The sequence below is a fragment of the Strix uralensis genome, chromosome 1 (assembly GCF_047716275.1).
Source record: "Strix uralensis isolate ZFMK-TIS-50842 chromosome 1, bStrUra1, whole genome shotgun sequence".
NCBI lineage: Eukaryota > Metazoa > Chordata > Aves > Strigiformes > Strigidae > Strix > Strix uralensis.
The window spans coordinates 82,896,266-82,919,112 of NC_133972.1; the positions used below are offsets into that span (position 1 = coordinate 82,896,266).

General features: G+C 39.4%; 1 protein-coding gene across 1 annotated transcript; it reads right to left on the bottom strand.

The window, feature by feature from the left end:
- Nucleotides 1-8,102: 8,102 nt before the first annotated feature.
- On the bottom strand, nt 8,103-12,884 carry LOC141945364 (serpin B11-like). The gene is made up of 7 exons (XM_074873434.1): nt 12,717-12,884; nt 12,152-12,214; nt 11,399-11,527; nt 10,059-10,176; nt 9,587-9,729; nt 8,675-8,842; nt 8,103-8,507 (listed from the first exon to the last, which is right to left on the bottom strand). The coding sequence occupies exons 1-7, from the start codon at nt 12,882-12,884 to the stop codon at nt 8,103-8,105; spliced, it is 1,194 nt and encodes a 397-aa protein (XP_074729535.1).
- Between the last annotated feature and the right edge of the window lie 9,963 nt (nt 12,885-22,847).

A 22,847-nucleotide genomic window follows, 5' to 3' on the forward strand; every position in this document is an offset into this window, starting at 1 on the left:
TGTGAAATCAGTGTTGTCTGAAGTAAACAGAAATATGACTGTATAGTGGTGAAATGTAGCTTCTGTTTTAAAAAGTACTGTCAATAACCCAGAAACTGCTAGTTCATTTCTGGTTTTGTGGTGCTGAACCAATGAATGATGTGAAGCCTACAAGTTCTGTGATCATTAGAAATACTGTAACTCTTGACCTGTTTTTCTCTGAACGCATGTTTGTTTTCTTTCAGCAAGATACTAGCTCATCATCAAGACAGTATCTTGTACTTGCCTTTTCAGAAATAAATAGCATCATCCATGCTTCAATATGAAAGATGTAACGCTGAATGGATGAGTTTCCCTATGGCCATCCAGAGAAATCTGAATGATGTTTGAAACAATGCAAACTTCATATTTCATTTCTCCTCTGACTGCTCTGGATGATGATCTGGATCTTTATATCAAATGTAGTCAACTCACTACAGCTTAGTGTACTTCTTATTGTTGCTTAGTACAACCAGCCACAAATTTGGAGGTTGCTTTCTTGTAGTTTATAGGTATAATCGGAGTAAGTTGCTCCTTAAACCCAGCCAGTTGCTTAGATACTGAACTATCGATTTAGGGGGGGGTCTTTTTGGTAGTCCCATTTTGGACATTTAATCTCTGCTGATGCTTTTTCATTGAGAAAAAGCACAAGCATATATATCATAAATACAGGTTTTGGAAGTACAGCTTGAAACAGTGTAAACCTGCATTCATTCAGTCAGGTGCAAGTCCTGTGCCTGCAAATGAATGTGACATGTTAAGGATATTCATTGAAACCTGCAGTCATTCTCTCTTTTGAATCTGAGACTGAAAAAGTTGCATACTGTTCTTGTATCTCTAAGACAGTTAAAATAGGAGGAATAGCAGCATATCCATAGTTTGGAGCAGATGTGATTGATTATGTGACAAGAGGCATCTGGCACTAATGACTATGGAACCACAAACTCTGCGAATCATCATACCATACCCCACCTGTGTTCTCCAGAGAGTGAGACTGAGAAAAGAAAAATGCCTTTATTCCTAAAATAATTATTAAAATTATAAAAGAACAATTTTAATTGGACACCAGATTTTCAGTGAAAAAGAGGTATTTCTGCTCAAAGCTGTGGTGTACAAACTCATATTTTGCACACTTAAAAGTATTTGACAGTCAAACAGTATAAGATAAATTGATAAGGCAAGGTAAAGCATTCTGTATATGCTATCTTTTTACATATTTGTCTTATACTTACCTTAAAGTTCTTAAACATAATATCACTTTTTTTTTCCATATTAAAGAATACAAACTAGAAATTATATTTTACTTGGAGAAATACTTACCCCACAACCTTCAGAGGCACGTAATAAACAAGCTTGCCAGTTGAATCTAAACAGATTCTCTGAGGTCTTGGTGATATATATTGTACCATTTGAGACACTCCCACTGTTAGCCTTCAAGGAGTCATCTTTTGAACCACTACCTTTCGTCATGACCTTTTCATTCATTGCACTTTGAAACATTGAGTAGACCAATGTTAGACTGGTACTCTATCTGCAGCAAGTCAACCTTTACTTATTGAAGTAAAACCCAATTAAAAAAAATAATTATTTAAGCTTTTACTGTAACTTGTAAGGTTGTACCAAAGAAATTTGAGTTCAAGTCTATAACTATATTTCATAAAGTTCTTTTGAATTTACACATTAATGGGATTGAGCTATACTAGGTAACTAGAGCCAAATGAAAAAGAAATGCAAAAAACTGAGGAAAAACAGTGTTACAAATATATCCTGCAAAACATAATACATTTTTAATAAACCGAGCTGTAACATCAGATCAGGTGATTCTCACAGTCAAGTGAAGCTAAAGATCCAAAAATATTACAGGAAAATAAGACCTAGTCATAGTGCAGTGATCTGGGAGCAATCAAACAGTTCCCACCACAGTCCATCATTTGTGACCATCCACAGGTATAGCTGAGGAAAGGGTCTTGTATTATCAGGGAGTGCAAAAAGTGCATCAGGCCCTGAAAACTTAGCTGTTTCTCTTCTCACCTATGAGGCACTGTAAGTACAGAAAGCAAAGTAACATAGTACTCCCACCAAGCCTGAAGGGAGAAGTGGATACTGGGCTAACTGCCGAAGGACTAATATATGTGCAATAACTCACTACAGCATCCGTGCAGTGGTACAGAGGGAAGTTCCTCATGGACAGTGACCACCTGATGTTGCCAAAATAATACAATTCTAAGCAGAGCCAGCTGCAGGATGGTCATTCTATTCAAAGAGTTTTAAAATGATTTTTTTCCGTGTAAGAACAAACCCAGATAAAACTTCATTTTGATTAAAACATTCAGAGCAGCAGTGTTGAGGTCTGAGGGTGGGCATGGCAGAGGAAGAGATTTGAGGAACAGTCAGGAATTACATATTTGTTGGGCTGTAAGTCAGACCCCAGAGTATTCAGATATTCAGAAATGTATTTTAAACAGTCAGTAAGACCTAAAGGATGATTGAGGATCAGCTTTTAAATTTCATTCTCCACAGGTCATGGCAACAAGGCTCATGGTATGTGCACAGACCATTCTCATAGATCTTCCATACCTACCTTTTTACTATGGCAGGTGAATAAACTACAGAATCTGTCTGCAGGAACATTCATGGTCTGTTAGACAATCATAATGCACAATATTGAATATAATTCAGTTGTAAAAAGCTATTACTCTTTATTGAATAATAGACTTGATGAGCAGTAAAGAAACAAATCTGGCATCTGTAAAGGCCATAGAGGTGGATAATAGAAATATCAAATTTGTACATATTAACTCACAGAGCACACAGCAGTAGGTATGCTTTCTGTGAAACAGAAAGGGAGTTACTTTACCCTTAAGAGTGTGTTTTGTTTTGCTGAAATGCAGTCATGTACATGCAGAGCCTGATAATTGGAGTGGCTTTCACTTTCCCAACTCAAAAGGAGCTTTTCATCTGAGGATGTTATAGCAGTAATGAGGATGGGAAAAACTGAGGACAATAAGCAGCTTTCCTCTCACCTTGTTCAATGTTCCTTATTCTGTAAGCCGGGCTGCTGTAGTTTTTACTTTATCCTACCAAACCGTTACTGCCTGAGGGCACAGGTTTTATGTGGAAAGAGCTGTAGTGTGTCTTCTCTTATTCTCCCATTTTCACATATTCACATTAGAGCAGTCAGCAGTTGCCTGAACATGCCTTTGGAACTTCCACGGAGAGCTTTCTTGGGCACTCACACTCCTTTGTATTCTCTGGTTCAATGTGTTTGTCCTATGCACCTGAAGGACATAACCAGGCAGCTCTTTGCCTAATGTCCAAGATTTTCTCAACAAACATTTTGTTGCACCAGCTTCTCTAGAAGAGGGCATGTAGGTATTTCTGGTGTGTTGTCCCAGACAATATATTTGCTTTCTTTGTATACTCTACATTTCATACCTTTGCAGCAGCATGATCACCACAACAGTTCTTCACAATCTGGTTGTATGTCTGATAACTGCTCAGTTTCTGAATTATGCTAGCTACTCTAATCTGAAAAACTACAAGGCAGGCAAGATAGTTTAAAACACCCAAAGTAAATGAGCTCATGGAAGAGAAAGTTTGGTTCTGACAGTAGTCATGGACAGGGCAGTACAACTTCTCCAGAGAGTAGTCTGTCACTACACACCCTTGAGTTTGGTGGTTTTTTGTATTTTTTCCTACACTGAATGTTAGTGCAAAAGTGGTTGCAGAAACAGCTTGTGAGTAGCTGAAAATTTTGATCAGAATGGGCTACCATATGCAGTCATCAGCAGACAAGTGCTCTTTTGTAACTTTTCCTAGATAGGGCATTGGACCTGGGGAAATCAGATGTTTCTCCTGAAATTCAAAAGCTAAGAGTGTAGTACTGTAAAGCAAAACAAACAGGTTAAAATCTGCTCCATATCCATGTTTGTCCCAAGAAAGAGGTCAGCAAGGACTCCGCTGCCCTTTGTGCCTAAACCAGTTCATGGTGTTTGCCCCTATTACCCCATGTTGGCATAATTGAGGAGATATTAAGCAGCAGAAAAAACAGCTCTTTCCATCATTTCTCTGCTCAGATTTTCACACTTATTTTCTTATGGTTGCTCAGCAACTACGGCAGTGTTTGGGGGTAATATTTGGTTATACTTTAGGTGACCCTTCCATCTGCATCACACTCAGCAGAGGCTATACTGGCATTTCTCAATGACCTTAAATGAACTGAGATGTGGCTAAAAAAGTCCCACTTACAGGATTTCAGATGGTTTTTATTCAGTCATGGTATTCGCTGTGCTGGACATGATCAACTCAGTGTGGTGCACACACAGTCTGAGGCAGACTGTTGTTGATATTGGTGCTAGCACTTTTAAGACAACCAGCACCTTGTATTAAACCCCTCAGAGAGTCAGTGTGCCAGGCCCAGGGTAAAGTTAATGCCTAACGTGTCCTTTCCCCTTCAGAGCTCATAGTGGCTGGTGTGTCAACATGTATTGTGTTTGCACAGCAACCCAAGGTAAAAGGAGGCCAAGCACATCCACCAGTCCTCTATGCCCCTTGACTGCTAGTTAGCTCTAGCAATAACTCAATTTGTTATAATAAAACATCAGTAAAACAGTGAGGTTTTTTCTGCTGCACACGCTTACCAAAGGGAAGGAAAAGGCTTGCCCAAGTGCCACTTTTCAGGTAGCTAAATCTCACTCACTGCAACAGTTTCATGCACATGGTGCTCTCTGGCAAAAGGTGCTGCTCTTTGCCTGGTGCATACAGCTGCTGAGTAACTCATCTCTGCAGCCTCTGCTTTCTTCTTTTTCTTTATAATATTAGCTCCAACAAACGGCATTTGAAGCGATACCTTACAGGGTCTGAGTGCCTTTTTTAATGGGATCATAAAATAACAGGACTTCCTGGTATAAAACCTTCTGCCAGTTATAGTTTGAAGGAAATAAGTACTAGTCTTCATATGGGGAAAAAAAAGTATTACTCAAAACTGCTCTCTTTGTTTTTTTCAGTGACAACCCAAAAATCTTCCTTTGCCCTTCTTGTCCATCCATTGCAAATCTTTTGAGGATATAATAATAATAATGTTATACATAGGTACTAAGAAACAGTTTAAAGGAAAGCAAAATATCAGAGAAAACTGAGGAGGACTGCAACCATCAGAGAGATTAGAGTCCAGTGCAAATTGAGAGTTACTCAGTAATCAGACTGTGGAAAGACACAGATCTGTCTAGTGTGGGACAAATGTGCATTATGTTTCCATGGACGCTCATGCAAATATTTGATTTCTTTTGCTTTTCTTTTTGGCAGCGTACGTATTTGTAGGCTGTGAGGTATGATGGCATGGTTCAACAGTCTGCTGCAACACTCAGCATCAAGCCTGTCCCTGGGGAAAAGGCAGTGGTATCCCCTTTGGGATCGTGTCTGCTCCAGGCACCACTCAGTCTCTGGCTTTTCTCTGCTCTGCAAGCTCTGTTGTTTGGCATTGCACATTTACAAGCTACAGTTCCCCACAGGAGAATCACTTTCTGCCAGAGTAGAGGGTTTACCTTTTATTTCTAAGTAAATGTCTCTGATTTTGTGGGAGCACTGCCCTCTACACTAGGAGCTGGTTCCACTACACTAGCAGCCAGAGGCTACTTTTCAACTCCTGGTTGTTTTCACCACATTTTTTAGATGTTTTACAAATTAAAAAGGCAATTAGAAAAAAGATTATGTGAAGAGAAAATAGATATTTTTTTATTTATACTGTATTTTGTTCCTGGTTTTGAAATTATCTAGATATCCATAGAGCAAGTTTAAAAAAAATAATACAAAAATCATAAGTGACTACTTCTGCTGTAGTAAACCGACAAGCCTTGTTTCAGCCACAGCTTCTCCTTGCTTACGCACAGAATTCCTTTTCCTGTTCTAAGAGTCGCGCTCTTCTGGATAATATTTTACAGCACTTTCCTTTATCACGTATGCCATTAATTGTTTTTCTTTTACATTTTATCTGAAAATATATAGGTCTGATTATACAAGCTAATATATTCTAATACTGTTCATTTCATTCTTTTTAACATAAGTATTTTATATTTGAGACACACCAGATATACACAAAATACTAACGGCAGTCATTGAACAACACACATGGCTATTTATTGCATACCCTATTCATCAGAAGAGCCCACAGTCTGTGTTTTCTGTTCTCTTCTCTTACCAGCTAATTGATATAAAAACTGTCTCTACTGGTAATTTTACTATTTCAGTCTGTATTTCATACTGAAATTGCAGCCATGTGAGATAGCTCCACAGACTATCATGAATCTTCTTTATTTAGCAATTAAATTTGTGTTGAGTACTGTAATTTACTGTAATTTTTCCTGTATATATCAGCATTTGGATGAGGCCTTTGAATCCGCATTTCTGAAATGGCACTAGTATGCTCCCAGCATTTGCTTTCTTCCCATCAGCGAGCAACAGGAAAAGGAGAGTGAGTCATCAAAGGGGTGGAATATTTTTCCTTTAAAAGCAAGTATTTTTCATGTATCTGTGGATTTTGGACATTGCCTGATGCCAAACTGGGCAGGCTGCTCTCTTCTCTGTAATCCCTCGCTATGCCTTCCCACCAACCTACTCCACAACATCCAGGAGGTGGTTTAGGGAACTAGGTCATCAGCAAGAAAATTAACTTTACCAAAAAATTTCCTCCTGATTTACGTCCCAGAGAACTGTTCACTACCAAGTCAGGCAAGTAGTAGCGGTGACATAAGGGAGGGAGCAGAAACACATAAAAGGAAGGAGACAAAGGAAGCAGCAGCAGCATCCTCAATGGTATTAGAGTGGCTCAGCCATGTCCTAAAACTGCATTCTTAATTCTCTGGTAAAATCAAATGCAAGAGAGAAGCAGTAGGTGAGGTTCAGGGTTTATCTATCCTAATGTTGAGTTGTTCAGCATCTAAACTTAGCATGATGAATACTTAAAAGTGAGAGGTAGACTTCACTGTCACATTTTTGAAAGGATTACCATTATTTTTACATGTTATATTAGACTATTCCTCTGTCTACTTAATTCTGCAGACTACTACATTTAATATTTAGTTTGCAGTGGTTTTATTAAGATAAATGGAACAAATACAGGCTACCCACTTAAATACCATTACTATAGATTTTTTTATTAATGTTTTATGCTAATGAGGAATAAAACAGATGGAACAAGAAACTCATGGTATCTGAGGCACAAAGAGAGCTGTTTTTTTAGAAGTGAGAATGGCTGATCACTGCTTAAACTTTTATGTGGGAATTAAGTGTCTAATTCACAGCCATCACAGATCAGACCTTGTCAGAAAAGGGCTTCCGTCCGTTATTCTGAAACCCTGTTTTTGTTACGTGGAAGTTTGTGAAGAAGTTGGAGAACTTTCTAGCACATAAATAAATAAGAAATGGGTCTGCCCTGCTTGAGAACAATCAAAATTACACCAGAAAAGTCTTCTGCTTTCTCTGCTCTCTGAGAACAAACCCCCGGAGTTCCAGCTTGAACCATTACCCCCAATCAATGTTTAAATGAGGGGTCCCACAAGAATATTTTGCTACTCCCATACAAAGTGGCATTTTCCTTGAGATCTATACAAAGTTTGGGTAGGAAAACCTAAAAGAGACTGAGTACCTGAGTTCATCCTTTTAATGCAGATCCCTATCCTCCTGTCTCCTTCATGTGAGAGAATGTATCACTCATCTTTAGGGCTCTAAAATCATGGGTTTATTGGAGACATACTACATTAGGAAAAGCTCAGAATAAGATTTGCTATGCAAATGTCTCTAGAGGCCTACAGCTCTTTGACAAATATCACATAGTGTATTTTAAGGTAGATGTCATTTTAGTGAGGCTTCCTAAAAGTAAAACATGCCTGAAGTTAATGTTAGAAAGGAAATAGTTAATGTTTTTTAGATTTTTATCTCTAATTTAGCTCCTATCAGATAGTCTTTTCTACAGCAAATTAACTTCTTAGGATAAAGCCTAGTGGAAAACGTGATCCTTTTTTGTCCTCAGTGCTTGCCAGTAGGGATGTTAGTGGAGAGAAAGACCGAATTTCCAAAATAAACTCCACTTAAGGGGATGAATATCTTCCAAAGAAGAGAATAGTGTTGGTTGGGTTGTATCTGATGAAGAAGAGGAATGGATGGTCAGCTTTGAATTCATAAGAAATTGGGCGACACAGAGGCACTGCAACAAGCCCCATGGCACCAACTGCTTCAGTCCCCTCTTCACTGACTTCCACGGATGACTTCTGGATGGCCTTGGACACAACCAAACCATCTTTCCTGGAGATTCCTGACAAATCAGCTTTTCCCCAGTCAAAAACATTCATCACTCCCATATCCTCGAGAGTTTTGTTGAGAACGTAACTTTCCTCCATCTTGAACTGAGGCAGATACACCTTCACTCTCAGCTGTTGCATCCTAGCTGAGCTGGTCCATCCTGCTAGTTTTTCATATGTGAGGGTGCATTCAATCTGTAAGGCAGTATTGATAATAATGATTGACACCATAATGAACAGAAGGAAAAGATAAGAAGGGTCAGTTTTTCCTGCTTGTCTTCTGACCACACTGGAGCAATGTTAAAGAATTGCTCTGTTTGCAGCCCCTTACATACACTACTAGAGAGAACAGGAAGTATTACCTGCTCTAGGCCAGTAAAGTCCTCACAGACAGCTTCAGGAAGAAGAATGAACATGCTCAGTTCATTATTAAAGTATGGGAGCTCTATCACTTTCATTTTCAGTTCCTCTATGATGGCCATGTTAAAATAGCCTTCTTGAAACATCATCTGCACTGTCCTTCTCTCATTCTGGAACACATGAAACATATTAAACAGAAAATACAGAAATTATCACCCTGGTTTTAATTGGTTTCAGTATTGACATTAGAGTTCAGTCCAGAAATATTGTTTATGCTGGTCATGGGTTTAATGTACTTGTAGCATTGATGTGTTCCTCTCTCTTAACTGTAACTCCAACGAAGGTATCCATTTTAGAAGCTTAAAACCTACTTTTCCATTTCTGTTGGTGCCAGATTACTTTACTCCCAACTCCCTCATTATATCCTTCTTTTTTCTGGCATGTCAGATGAGGAAACTGATGCATCTGATGCAACCATGAATCTAAATTCTTCATGAATAATGTATACATTGTCCTGAGATAATTTGTCTTTAGCTCATTTTTTCCTGAAAACAAAACACTGTTCTGTTGGTAAATAGTCACAGAGGAACAGAATCCTCAAATGCAGTCCAAAAAGCAGACTACTTTTTAAACAGCATCCTTAGTTGTGTAATCCCCAACAAAGTCAGCATATGTGCTCAGTGACTGAACCAACAAGGATCTCAGCTGCACAAGACCCACTTCTGATGTGAATTGATAGAAACAGTTACATATTTGGTTATCAAACTGGAGAGAAGATGTAGCTTTCTATTGTTCTAGCTGAAGACTAGTGTTTTATCTTGGGATAACAAAGAGGAAAGCTCCCATCTGTTGTTATAGGAGACAGACATCTGATTTCCATCCCCCAGCTGTTTCAGTTCCTGCCCATACTGTACCTTGTTCAGTTGGAAATATGTTTCCTTAGTGTCTTCTTTCTTAAATCCTACTGCCCATTTTCCTTTAAAATATATAGCATTGACCAGGACAAGTACAGTAGAGGGATCAATAAACCCAGCAGCAAATAGGTCTTTGATTTTACCTTTAAAAATAATGAATTGAGAATAATTACTGCTTGGTTCGGGCAATCAGAAATAATTAATAACTATTTCTATAAATCTAAAAATATAAAATCTATAATGCTGTCAGACAAATAACAAAAAGTTTATGTACAGCTTTTGAAGCCAGGAACTCAAGGCATTTTTGTGCCTTTCCCTACATTTATTTCCTATTGAGAAAAAAAATGCAGTAAGTGTTCAGTATATAAAAATCGTGCTACCTTTGGTAAAAAAGGTGGAAACTTAAATTCAGACATGATATTCCTAACTGGTTCAATTGCAAACCAAACAATATGCACATTTTCTTCTTTACCTTTTGTCTCACTTTCCACCCAAAGGTTAATCTTCTCTCTGGCGTCTTCTTCAGGGTATTTAAAGTTGACTGGTTCCAGCTCTGCTCGATAGAATTTCTTTGTGGAATCCAAGTATTGCTGGAAAGTACAAATAACAGAAGTTTATCACAACATGATGATTGTTATAAGAGATAATTTCATGACTTCAAGATAATTCCATGTAGTAGATCAGCAAGAAAGGAATGAGTAAAAAAGGCATATATAAGAAATTCATTGAAATAACTCAAGCATTCAGTTTTTAGAGAGAGATTATTTAGAAAAAACATATTTGCAAATATTTTTTTTTGTATTTTCAAGCCGTACTGAACAGCAGAAATGTCTCAGCACAGTAAAAAATATCTAAGATCAAAACATGGTACCTTTCTTTAAGCTTATATATCATTGTTATGCTGCATGTCTTCCCCCAGTGTGTGTGTGTGCACATATGCATATTACTCTGTGTAGATATATACACTGTGAAACTTATAACTTGTATTAAGCATAAAACTTTTCCAGGTTGCTGGTCACCTTTTTCTGTCTCTGAAAACCTCTTTTTACCTAGAGTGCAAAGTTTTGAAAGCAAGGTGAGATCTTGACTTGAAAGGAGAAAGGTGGTTACAGAGATAAAATACAGAGATAAGATACTTTTATAAACACCTAAAGTCTAGTTTCCTGAGGAAATTATTTGCATGCACTTGCATTGCCTGGGCTGTCAGTGTTCCACAGGAATGTTCTGAGATGGACAATTCCACTTAAATTAGATTAATTGACAAAAATTTGAAAGATGTTACTTTCTTCTAAGCCTTGTTTGAAAAGGCAGCAGGAATCAGAGAGTCCTATTTTGCATAGACTCTGAAGGAAAGGTGGAAGAGTGAGTACAATCATTTTATTAGAAACTGAGAAGATACTGGGAAAGAAAAAGTTTTCTGCTAGTCACAGAGCTTTGTTCCTTGCATAGAAATGACACAGCAAGCTCCAGCTCTGTTAGACGCTGGGTGTGCGTGGCAAGGATATATTGACAGAGATTAATGCTCTCACATTTTTCTGGAATGCCCAGGGAGAGCTGTTACTGTAGATCTGTTTCTTTATATAAAAGCTTTTAAGTCACAGCTTCCCAGTGCTCTGCTGATTCCCACGTCTAACCACTGGGCAGCTGAGATGGAAAGGCTTCCTGACTGCAAGACCTGTGGAGTGCAGGCATTTGGCAGCACACCCTGACAACGCCATTGTGTTTCATTTTCCTTTGTACTTTATGATTGAAGAAATTCTGCTGAGCTCATAACTCCCAGAAGCTGTTGAGAGGGACACCACAACCACTTACCTGAAAGAATGGATAAGTAATTTCTCCAAAGAGCCTGTTGGCAATGGTGAGAGAGCAGCCTGGTCTGGGTTCACTGACTGCAGCCAACAGCTCCTGGAACTGGGAATGGACTCCTCCAGCTTCTTCACACTTCAGACAGGAAAACAGAAGTTTCATGTTAGGCTTGAGCTTTCCTATGCAAAGCTGGACCTGAGGGTGAATTGCAGCCTCTCTCTGTATGAGAAGCCTGAATCCACCCAGTTGATACAGGCATTGGAATAAATGCATCACGACACCACCTCCAACTCCCCCCTGTACCAGACATACAGAATGACAAATTTATTCCCCTTCAGGCCCACACTACTCCACCTCCAAATCACGTTGTATCCAACAGTGATGGCTCTGTGCACACTGAGCAAAAAGTCTGCTGGCTTAAAGTCTGCTGGCTTAAAGCCCGGGAGGAGCAAGCTCCAAGGTGGCTTCGGTATGCCCTGTAGACAAGCCTTTGCAGGTGGCAATTTAAGCACTTATCACATTTTAGACTAGTACTGCTGTTTTGGTTAGAAACCTGTAATGAGAAGGCTTAGTTGTTGAAATGTGTGATCTCACAAGGCCCCTTAAATAGCTAATAAAAGAACAGTAATAAGCAGGTCTGCAAATCTAGACAGAGAGGTTGCTCAGCCCTGCCATGCTTTCTGATTAAGTGATCATTTGCAAGAAGGGCTGACAAACCGGCACCTGTTGCTTCATCTCAGAGCTGCAACTGTGTCTTACCTTCTCAGAAAGGTGTCTGTTTCCCTGACTTGTGCTGTTCAAAACTTCACTGAAATGAAATACCTGCAATGTAAATGTTGGGTGAATGCAGCTGAGTGACAGTACCTTAAAACTAAAGCAGTGTTGCAAGCCTATCCCAAAAAGCAAGCGGACACAGACAATGGGGAAAGTCCTGTTTGTCCTTTATCATGAGATACTTTCAAGTGAACAAGTTTTTGTGAGAGCTCATGAAATCTTTGAAATCTTTCCTCTTAAGAAAGAAGACTTTGGGTATCCAGAGAAGGCAGAAGACCGTATCAAAGGGAATCACCACTTCTGAGCCCTGGAGTGTGGAGGGATACCTCCAAAACACTTTAGCACTGATGTATTCATTGAGTAATCAATTACTGTAACAGTGTTTAGTCTGAAAAAGTTTGGTACTAGGAATAGCAAAAGACAGGGTATTTTTAAAGGGCCCTTTGTTTGCATCACTCCTTTGGATGCTTAGGAACTATATCAGATGGTACGATCAGGCTCTCAGCTCATATCTTGCCACCATCCCCTTTTCAGAGCAAAGGAAACCCACCTTCTCAATCTGTTTGAGTGTGTTGCCCCTGGCTCCGAGGACAACCATCCCAAAGGCAGCTGAGAGACTTAGTGGGGAAAAGAAAATATTTTCATTTCTGTTTCTTTTGCTCAACTCTCTGAAAAAGTCAAGACAGAACTTGGCATTGGCTGCACTGAGCGAGCACATTGTGGCACTGCTATTGCCTGCAACAAAGGAAACAAAGATTTAGGCTTCTCATCCCTATGCCTGCTAAGCTTAGATGCCTTGGTAGAGCATGGTAATGTTTCCTGCAGTAGCATGGCTGAATTGTTCAGCACTTCACAGAAGATTTCTGATTCTCCACGTCTGGGATTTCACACTGCATCTGAAAACCAGCACCCTGCATGGCAGGTGAGAAACATTTTCGGAAACAGTATTCTGAGTTCAGCTGCTCTCCAGCTCAAGCAATAGCTATGGCTTTGTCACTTGGCCTTAACTTTATCCTAACCACAGTCCCAGCTCACTTTATGTCCCAATCTTTCTTGCTTTGAGTCCTCTAGGCATAGCACTTATTAATTACACCTCTTGATCATACCTCACTCTCTGTGTCTCTAAAAACTTTGTGTGTATTAATCAGCTATGCCTCACATACTGTGTCCTTCTACAGCTGGTTGTTGAACAAACACCTGACAGAAAATTGAACTACAGATAGGCTCACTTAGCAAGATTTTCAACAAAGGCACACTGTGTATTAGTGGAAATTTTTTTCTGCCATATTTTTTATTTTATCTACAGCTTTAACACTTTTCCCAGATATACATCAGTTATGATCACAATTATTACTAGCAGGTGATCTTGAATGTCCTGCAAAACTCTTCACATCTTACACCTAGCACAGAATTCCTTTTTTATGAAAGCCTTTTCACAGTGTTTTCATCCAGTAAAGTGATGTAGAGGCATCTGATCCTTTAGAAAGTCAGTATTTTAGAGTTTCCACCATTCTAAGTCGCTTTTGTTTTGATTCTTACTGAGTCTGAATAACTTTCTCCATGGATGTGGAAGATTCCTTTCCCCCATTACACAAGAAGAATTAAATTATCTCTATAAATATTTAAAAGATGAAATGGTATAGAAAGATTATACTCTCATAAATTACCAATCTGGGACATGCAGAAGAGGTAGGAAAAGGTTTAGTTTTAATCTTTAGAAACACACCTGGTAAAGCCATTGTACAAGTCAAGCACAGGTTCATCACACAGCCCATACATTTTAATGTAATCCAAAACACTGCACAGCATCTTGAAAATATTCTCACTTCTTCAAAGTATGCTATATACAGTATATATGTGCTAAGCAGATACGCACATCACTAATGCACATATCAAACTTTAGACATTTCATAGTTATGTTATTTGTAATGTAGAGGTTAGAATTAAAAGTCAGGGAGATATTTACCTTCTCCTCAGGACTGATGGTGTCAACTTGACTGTTGAGCTTGATGACAGGGCTTCTGGAGCAATGGGATATAAACCCATTGCCACTCCCAGTGGCAGCATAATTTTCATTCATGATGAGTCACATTTCTGTCTGTTGCAATCAGTTAGTCTAATTAGGGGACCTTCTATGGAATCTTGAATTTTTCCTTATCTCTAGGAGTTCAGAAAGAAGTCACAATTTTAAATGCATACTTAGATGTAAAAAAAGTCTATCTGGTTATAAAAATGAAAGCAAACTCCTAGAAACAAAGGAGATTTCAGGGGTTTTACCTGTAAACAGATAAATTCTCTAAACTTTGATGTGTGTTGCTGTCAGAAGTGGCACCATCAAATGCAAAAACATATGATTTTGTAATAGAAATCAAATATTAAAAGCTCTGCAGGTGGCATAGTAGCAGAGAAAAGAAAAATATAAAATATAAAACTTGGCCAATTGTGACATAAGGCAGTGGCTCCAGAGTGGAGGTAGGGCAGTTCCCTTTGCCTGCTCCAGTTCTGAGCCTCTGAAGACTTCTCCCTTAAAGATCCCTTCTAGGGAGATTTCCCGACCTGTTTTCTTCCTCAAACGGAAATTTTGTCCTTAGTGAAGAAGATAAATGCAGCCACTTGTTCCAGCGTTTGTTGAATATCCAACAGCTTGGACAAACAGTAGCTTGCTTTCATTTTCATGACAACCTGGAAGAGCAGGCACACACAGACAACTGTGCCAGGTGTGTACATTGGCTACGCTGCAGTTGAGCACTCTGCAGTTGTTGTACTGATGCGGCACAGATTGTGTGCATCCGTATCAGCCACACAACACATGCAGGCTAACTCTGGTACACTGGGATGCTATGCTTCCTGCAGAGACACTGCACTTGGGAGCTCCCCATGCGTCATCTGCATTTCCTTAGGTATTCCTGGTGGAAATATGCCCTGTTCCTCTCCTGGGGATTCCTGAGATTTCTACTGTAAGTGGGGAAGACATCTATGGCACAAGGAGCAAAACATAGAGAAGCTATCCCTGTCCATATAGTCTTCTTTCAAAACCTTGCATTCTGCAGATGTATTTACACGAAACCTGGATAAGTTTTTTCAGACAGGCTTTCCACAAGACAGTGATGTATCAGCTAAGCTTATCCCAGTACTTCTCATTACTCCTCATCTTTATCAGTGTCTCTGAGGAAATCTGGTCCTTGCCTTATATTGCTTAAACAAGGCATAGGCAGCAGGGACAGAGCAACATAATTATAAGAAGTATTATGTTTCTGGAGTTATTTTCCTGAAAAAAATTCTTCCTTCACATTTAGGTTGATATAGTGTGTGGGTAGGCAAGTATTTGCATGAGTGTATGCAAGCACAGACACTTATAACACTGTTTTGTAAGAAGTACTTAGTTATTGCTACTAACATATACTTACGTATCAACCCAATCAGATACTAGGTTTCTCTGGTATTTAGGAAGCTCTGAAGGCAGTTTCATATCAGTCAGAAGATACTCATGAGTTTATTTCTTCTCTGGTTTGAATTTTCTCATATCTTTTTCTTGGAGGAAATAGAAATTAAAAACGTGTTGCTCATTCAAGCCCTGAGGACAAGAGGGCTAGACCTGCACAGACTTAGGATGAAGAGAAGAAAGCCATAGAGTCTGTTTTTACTTGCTCAATGCTGGGGCAAGAAAACTTCCCGAAGAAGTGTCTGTTCTGCTTTGCTGGTTTCTGCTGAGGAAGTGGCTGCTCTCCACACAGTCGCTTCAAAACCCAGGCCCTGAGCCTTTTCCTCATGCTGTTGCCTAAAGGAAACTGCAGAGCAGAACCAGGCAGATGCTGTTCCCTTTCTTGCAGTGGTGAGCTGTTCTCTGCATTCTTATTTTTGGCACTAGGCATAGCACAGTTGGAGGAAAAATGTGGAATATAAGAGAGCTAGGAATATAAGAGCAAGTAGAAGCAGCAAGATGCAACAGCTCTAAGTCAGAGTAGCATTCAGTCATCTTCCAGAACAGAAGCAGGGAGATGGTTTTCAAGCAGTAAGACACAACTACATATTCCTCTTTCAGGAGTACTGGCAATTTTGAATCCAAATTAATACAGTGAATGAAAAAATTACAATCCTGGAGCACAATAAATGGTGTCCTTTAGGCACAGGGGTGTGTGCTAGAGCCACAAGTCCCCTTCTTCTGTGTATGAATCTGTCAAGACAAAGTTCAGGTTATCTAATATGCCAGCAGAGTGAACCACTACACTCCTAGCCCTGTTTAGTTTTGATACTTTTGAGCTCGTCTTAACTGTCCTAAATGAACAGGTTTCTTTGTTGTAGTCTGTTATTTCTCTATTTCTTTAGGTACTTCTGTTCATATTACATTTTGAGTTACCCTGAAGATTAACTGTTGCTCCATTGCTCCATTTGGTGGAGGTTTGTTTCACATGGATCGTTTTCTGCCAGTGGTCAAATTATAGCTAATGAAAGGAACATTTTCTGCTGCTCTTCTAGTCGCTTCCTTTGATATTTTCTGATCTTCTAGGTTAGTATAATGAAGTTTAGAGAGTGGCTTAGACAGGCATAGGTCTCTAATAGGAATGTCTGAGAAACACAGGAGTTTTTGTTCAGGTAGATTGAAAGATGTCCTGAGTTACAGGTTCTGAAGAGACTCACTACACAAACCTCTGCTGGGAAAGGCAAAACTATAGTTCATCCTGCCTTTGGACATGAAGCTGGACTAGGACTCACAACACCTCTGTCAGCCCTGTGACTCCCTTCCTGCTCTTGGAATAATGGAAAGGTTTGTTGCTGGCCAGAGGAAAATTAAGAGATTGAAGATGGTCATGGTAGTCTCAGAATCAGGAGACTCTTTATTCCTTTCCAAGGATAAGCCTCCTAACAGGAAAGGATAAATAACAGGATTTTTTGGGAAGGTTAGAGAAGTAGTTGCTGAGATGCCTTGTGTTGAAAGGTAGATTAGGATGTAAAAGCACTGCAAGTACAAAAGAAGTGACAGATTTTGTTTCAGATAGTTAGACTACACTGAAGAGAACTCAGATTTCAAAGACAGCCCTTTTAGTTGGTGGTCAGATGCTTGTCATGATAAAGCTGCTTTCAGGCACAGAGGACTGGATTACAGACAGAGCTGCTTTCTTAACCCTAAAGTTCCCCACATTTAGGTAAGACTATAAATAGTGCCACACCCTTAGGAACAAGTTTTGTTCAGCACCGTTTACCTGTTTGCAGTCATTTTGGCTGAAAGTCTCAAACTTTTTTTTCACTTGCTAGGTACATTTCTATTACTGTTTCTGATGGCCTTGGGGCCAGGACCAAGGGAATGAAGACTTCTCCATATGATTTGTAAATCACAAAGAGTTCTGATGACATGGATGAGGTAAGCATAGGAAGGCCAAAATGAGGAACAAGAGATCCACTCTGATGTCAATTAGCAGAACACAAGCAAAAACGTACTCAGGATGCAGCAGGGAAGCAGATTCTTCTTGTGGAACCAGAGGCTGATCTCAAGCTTGACAGTAAAGGTTCTTCTTGTCCCTTTCATCTGACAAACTGCACATTCTGCTACCACTTTGAGACTGCTCAGGTGGTAATTACAGAGTACCTGATGTGTCTGAGGTTGCCTGTGAGTAAAGGTACCATTGGATAAGTAGGGTTGCTGAAGATCAAGAACAAAACAACGACTCCTGTCATTTTCACTGGGCCAAGGACCAAGAGGGCCCACCCTATTTGCCAGACACCTGCTATGTAAGTGTCACAAAAAAATAACAAACTTTACACATCATATCAGAGCAATTAGAGTGATAAAGCATCTGTGGTGATCCACAGCGACTTTAGCAAGACAGAAACATGCCTCTTGAAGTTGATGAAGAAGTGGGAGAGATTTCAGATGTTGCTGATGGTCTCAACCCATTTGGGAAGCACCACATGAGCAAAGTCTGATATTAATTCCTGTGATTTTCAGGCTGTATGAGTCAAGGACCTAGTGAAAAGTATCACCTTCTAAATTTCACTGCTGTCTGCTGACTCTAAAACACTGAATTTATTGTCAACAGAGTGCAGGAATTGATGAGTGTCAACTTTGCAGAGACTTGAGCCACCTCATATTGCTCATTCAGCTTGCTGGGGAGAAGGTAAGCCCAGCACTCTTTTCTTCCACCTGAACTTCTTTCTCCACCAGAAGTCTTTCCATGATTGCAATAGACCCCTTTACTCTCCAGGGAGATTTAGACATGACACAAAACAGCATCTAAAAATTCTTCATCTTTGATTCACTTACCTTATCGACATCCTAAAAAAGTTCTAGCAATGCAGCCAGTTCTGCCTGTTGTACCTTCTCTGCTCACACCCTTTCTCACCTGCTCAAGAGCCATGACTAACAACAGAAGATTACATTTGTAAGCAAGGATGTCTGCATGTGTCTACTTAACTGGCTTCCACAGAGTAGGTGGTTATGGCTAGACAGATAAATATTTCTGCATGATGAACCTATTTGATAATGCCAGATGATCCAGGTTTTGTGACTGATCTCATTTACCAATATCTCAAGATATCATTTCTTTGTGGCAACTTAAATCGTTTATAAGCCAGGTCTTTTTACCTAATTAACAAAGGCAGCATTTTTTAAAGCTGAGAGATACAGAATGTCCACAAACATTCCTCTCCTAGCTCTACCTCAAGTAGTTAAACTTCCATCCATCTCAATACATGGCCCTTCTTGTCAGCCAGCATTTTGGGATGCAGTGATGGAGATAGTAGAAACTTCCTTTGCATTTTTAAAAAAGGGCTGATTTTCTATATCGATTAACCACTGAAAAAGATGATATTTTCATGCAATAGAGCTGTTGTTTGGGGTTTTTGAAAGTGCAAAAGATATTGATTTGCATTTTGAAGTTCATTCCTACAAAGGTCGTGACTGATTACATTTTTTTTAGCAATGAAATGTATGCATGAATGAAAATCCTGCTGAGATGAAACATCAGGATTTTGGCATTTCAATCTAGGCAACAGTCAATAGATGATATTGCAGCGGCCTCTCTGGGCATCAGTTCTTATTATTTCATTGCTGAGGCCCTGATAATCCTCCAAACCTGTCATTCTGCAGCCCAGAAGATGATGAAAACTCAGAGCACAAATTCAAAGTGAAACTTGCCTACCATAATTCTGGTGGACTTTGGGGAACTTCAAGTGATAGAAGTAGGAGTTAGGCATGTTTATGCACTTGTGAAAAGGAAATTCATCATCTTTTATCACTTAAGCATTTCTCCTTAGAATCCTCAAGGTTTTTATGATGTTACTGAGGACCTTGGTGAGCCATAAACTCACATCACAAATATTTGTTGTTTCATCACTTATAGAGGCTTAAGTAATATCATAGGACAAGGTATATCTTCAGGGAATTGGGGATTACTGCAAGAATTTATACAGTGCTAATTTAAATGAAATTTGGTGAGGAATTCCTAAACGTTTTGGAGAACACAACACTTTCAACACAGATCAGTGTTCATTTTCACATTGTTCCTGGAGCTGAGTTGTAAGAACAAAGGACTGCTCGTAAATATTTTGTACCTGAAGAAATGGGAGAGACTTACTGTAAAATCTGCATTCAACCATTGCCCACAATCTACATGGTGTGCAGAATCCTTCCTCTGGAGCTCTGGTGCCCAACCATGGGAAATACAATGGATGGGTGATGGTTTTAGTGTAGATGAAGCTGATGATAAAATCTATTGTCCATATGGCAAATGAAGTTTCCAAGAGTAACGTGTATGAAAAAGGAATGAAAAATCTATTCCCACCAACAGATCTTGTAATAACTGTGAACAGATACATTGAGCAAATCTCTGTTGTTCTTTTGCAACTCCATGTAGCCATTAATTATCTTTGATTGGAAATGACAGAAATGTGTGGCTGGAAGGAGCCTTGAGATTGCCTAGTGCATCTGCTGCCCTAAGGCAGGATCAAAGGTGTCTAGATTACAGTTGATAGGTGTTTGTTGAATCTGTTTTTAGAAGCTTCTAGACAAAGAGTTTCCAAACCTCTGTTGCTTCAGTGCTTCCATATCCCTGGAGTTTTAACTCCTCTCTGTCCTAAATCATCCTGACTGTAAATTAGAGCAGTTACATCCAAGCATCTTTCAACTTTGACATATGCTACTGGCCAAGTCATGCAAACACTTATTAGTCAATTTATTCTTTGCACAAGACATAGTATTTGGGAGTGCCTCCCTGGTCATAAAATGTAATTATTGTAGATGTTCTCATGACCAAGAACTTATTACTACACTAATCACACTACCAAAAACACTGTGGGTATTGTTATCTACTGAGCTACTTCAACAAATTATGGACTTGGAAACCTGAGACGCCCTTCAGGGCTGCTCAGCCCTGTAGAGCATTATATAATTTTCACAGTTCTGAGGAGAAAGGTATTGTTTTTGGCCATCAGACTGGATGTTAAAAGTAATTATTCTTCCTCATTCCTGTGACAATCCTTGTGGTATGATTTCCACAGCTAGTCAAATTATGCAGTTGCTTGGTAGCCTAATATGTTAAAAAGTTAGTTTGAGGTTGTTCTTGCCAGACCTTCCAGCTAGTGAAATCAGATGTATTGTGGTCCAGAAGTGGAGTGCAAGTGATAGCCAATATTGTGCATATACTGTTAGTGACTGAGTTTTGAAAACAGAATAAAATTTGGAAATACCCTTCCCAACCTGCCAAGCCCTGTGAGGAACTGGCAGGTGCATAATTTGAAAACACAGGGTCAAATTTTCAGCCAGTATAAACTGAGCCAGATCCAGAGGAGTTGTGAAAAGAGAATTTGTTCCCATGGAAAAAGGCTCTTCTTTAGGCCACGGAATAATGTGGATGTGCAGATGGTATGTTTTCCCCATCCTGCCATGGAATTCATATAATATATAATTTCATCATTCTGCAATTCAAATTCCCTACCTACATGCCTGGGGTAACAAAGGACTACTGAACTGTCCTGAAAATAAAGCTCTCTACATCTCTCCCCAGTTCTGTTTTCTCTCTGTTGCACTGATTTTTACCGTTGATAACATTGTGGCTCTCTTATTATCCTGGATAACATTTAACAGACTCTTCATTTCTGGCCTGCCTGTAACCTAGATACATCACCTTGTGAATAACAGATGCTTGTATCCCTGCTGATAGTAAACATTTATGTATAATCTAATGCAGAACTTGTGACCAGTATCACTTACCAACAACCTTCATAAAACAAAATACTTTTACGACACAGAAATGATATTAGAGAAAAGCTGATTTTAAAGCAGTACACTTCCATGAACCATTATTTCATGCAGAATACTCAAAGTAGTCCCTGCTATTTTGGTCTTGCATGCTTTTAGATGCAAACAAGAATGCCTTGACAGAACATGATGCCAAGTAGCTTTCATATTTGACCTGGGACACGCATGTGAAATCTATTAACTCACAGAAGTGTCTCACACTGTTCCAGATGAAGGCAGATATCTAAACACAAAATGCTGATGAAGGGACATTAAGAGTGTTTGGGAAATCATGACACAATGTTTCCCACACAACTATCTATTTTTCGACCAGTGGAACAGTGTCCCTGTGCTACAGCAACACATACAACCACTGCTGCTGGTGGTGAAAAGTACCATTTGACCCTTTTCCTAAGCCTCCATCTTGTACAAAGTAAACTTTACCACTGAGCCACAGGAGGTAAACAGGAGCTGGAACACCATCAGATGCTTGTGGGGTGACTTCAAAGCTTTGATCCCGCCAGCAAACTTTCTCACTTGAGAGTGGGGAAAGCCTGCAACTACATGTCTTCATTCACAAAGCTGCAGTTTACTATGTAGTTAAGATGGGGTTTATTTTTTCCCCCTGTATTTGGAAATCAGCTACAAGATGTACTCATAAATATATTCTTCCTTTGTCAGCCTTTGTGCTACATGGAGACACACAACAGTGTGGGTTCATTTGTAAAATGGGACTTCATGATGGCCCTTCTTTCTTCCTTCTATGCACAGGTGTCTGAGCAACTCAGCTGGAGACTTGGGGCTGAATTCTGTTCTCAGGCATGGGTGAAAATAACTCCCCTGATATCAGCTCACTGATATTTTAATAGCTTATAAATGCATACTGTGTAAGTGCAGAAAATTGTATAGACAGAAGAGACCAGAATTAGACACAATTTAATTTTACGGTACAGCTCCATTATCTCTGTCGCCATCATGAATCTCAACAATCAGGACTGCAGGTTTGCAAACTTTAGAGTTACTAACATTCACTAAAACCTACATGTATTGCAGTACTCCACTCACTCTTGTACAGATATAAAATGAGCTTTGCTATGCAGAAGCAAACTGAGTAAACTGCACAAATACACTTAGATAATTCTTATCACTGAAAATCAGTAAGGACAAATTTATTGATTCAAGGTCTTAGAAGTGGGTTTTGGCATAGAAAAACACTCAGCTCACTATTTCATGCTATATTATTTTCCTGGTTTCAGTTGGGATAGAGTTAATTTTTCCTCTTAGTAGCTAGGTGCTATATTTTGAATTCAGTACGGGATTTGGTGTGAGAAGAATGCTGATAATACACAATGATGTTTACAGTTGTTGCTAAGAGATCAAGGTCTCTCCAACTCCCCATGTCCTGTCCATGCATAGGTGTACAAGAAGCTGGGAGGGGGCACAGCCAGA

Excerpts from the sequence above, each read along its gene's own strand:
- LOC141945364 (XM_074873434.1), bottom strand. The coding sequence starts at position 12,884 with ATGTGCTCGCTCAGTGCAGCCAATGCCAAGTTCTGTCTTGACTTTTTC. Across the intron at positions 9,730-10,058 it reads GGTGGAAAGTGAGACAAAAG|GTAAAATCAAAGACCTATTT; the intron begins GTAAAGAAGAAA and ends TTATTTTTAAAG. Across the intron at positions 8,843-9,586 it reads CATATTTCCAACTGAACAAG|AATGAGAGAAGGACAGTGCA; the intron begins GTACAGTATGGG and ends CATGTGTTCCAG.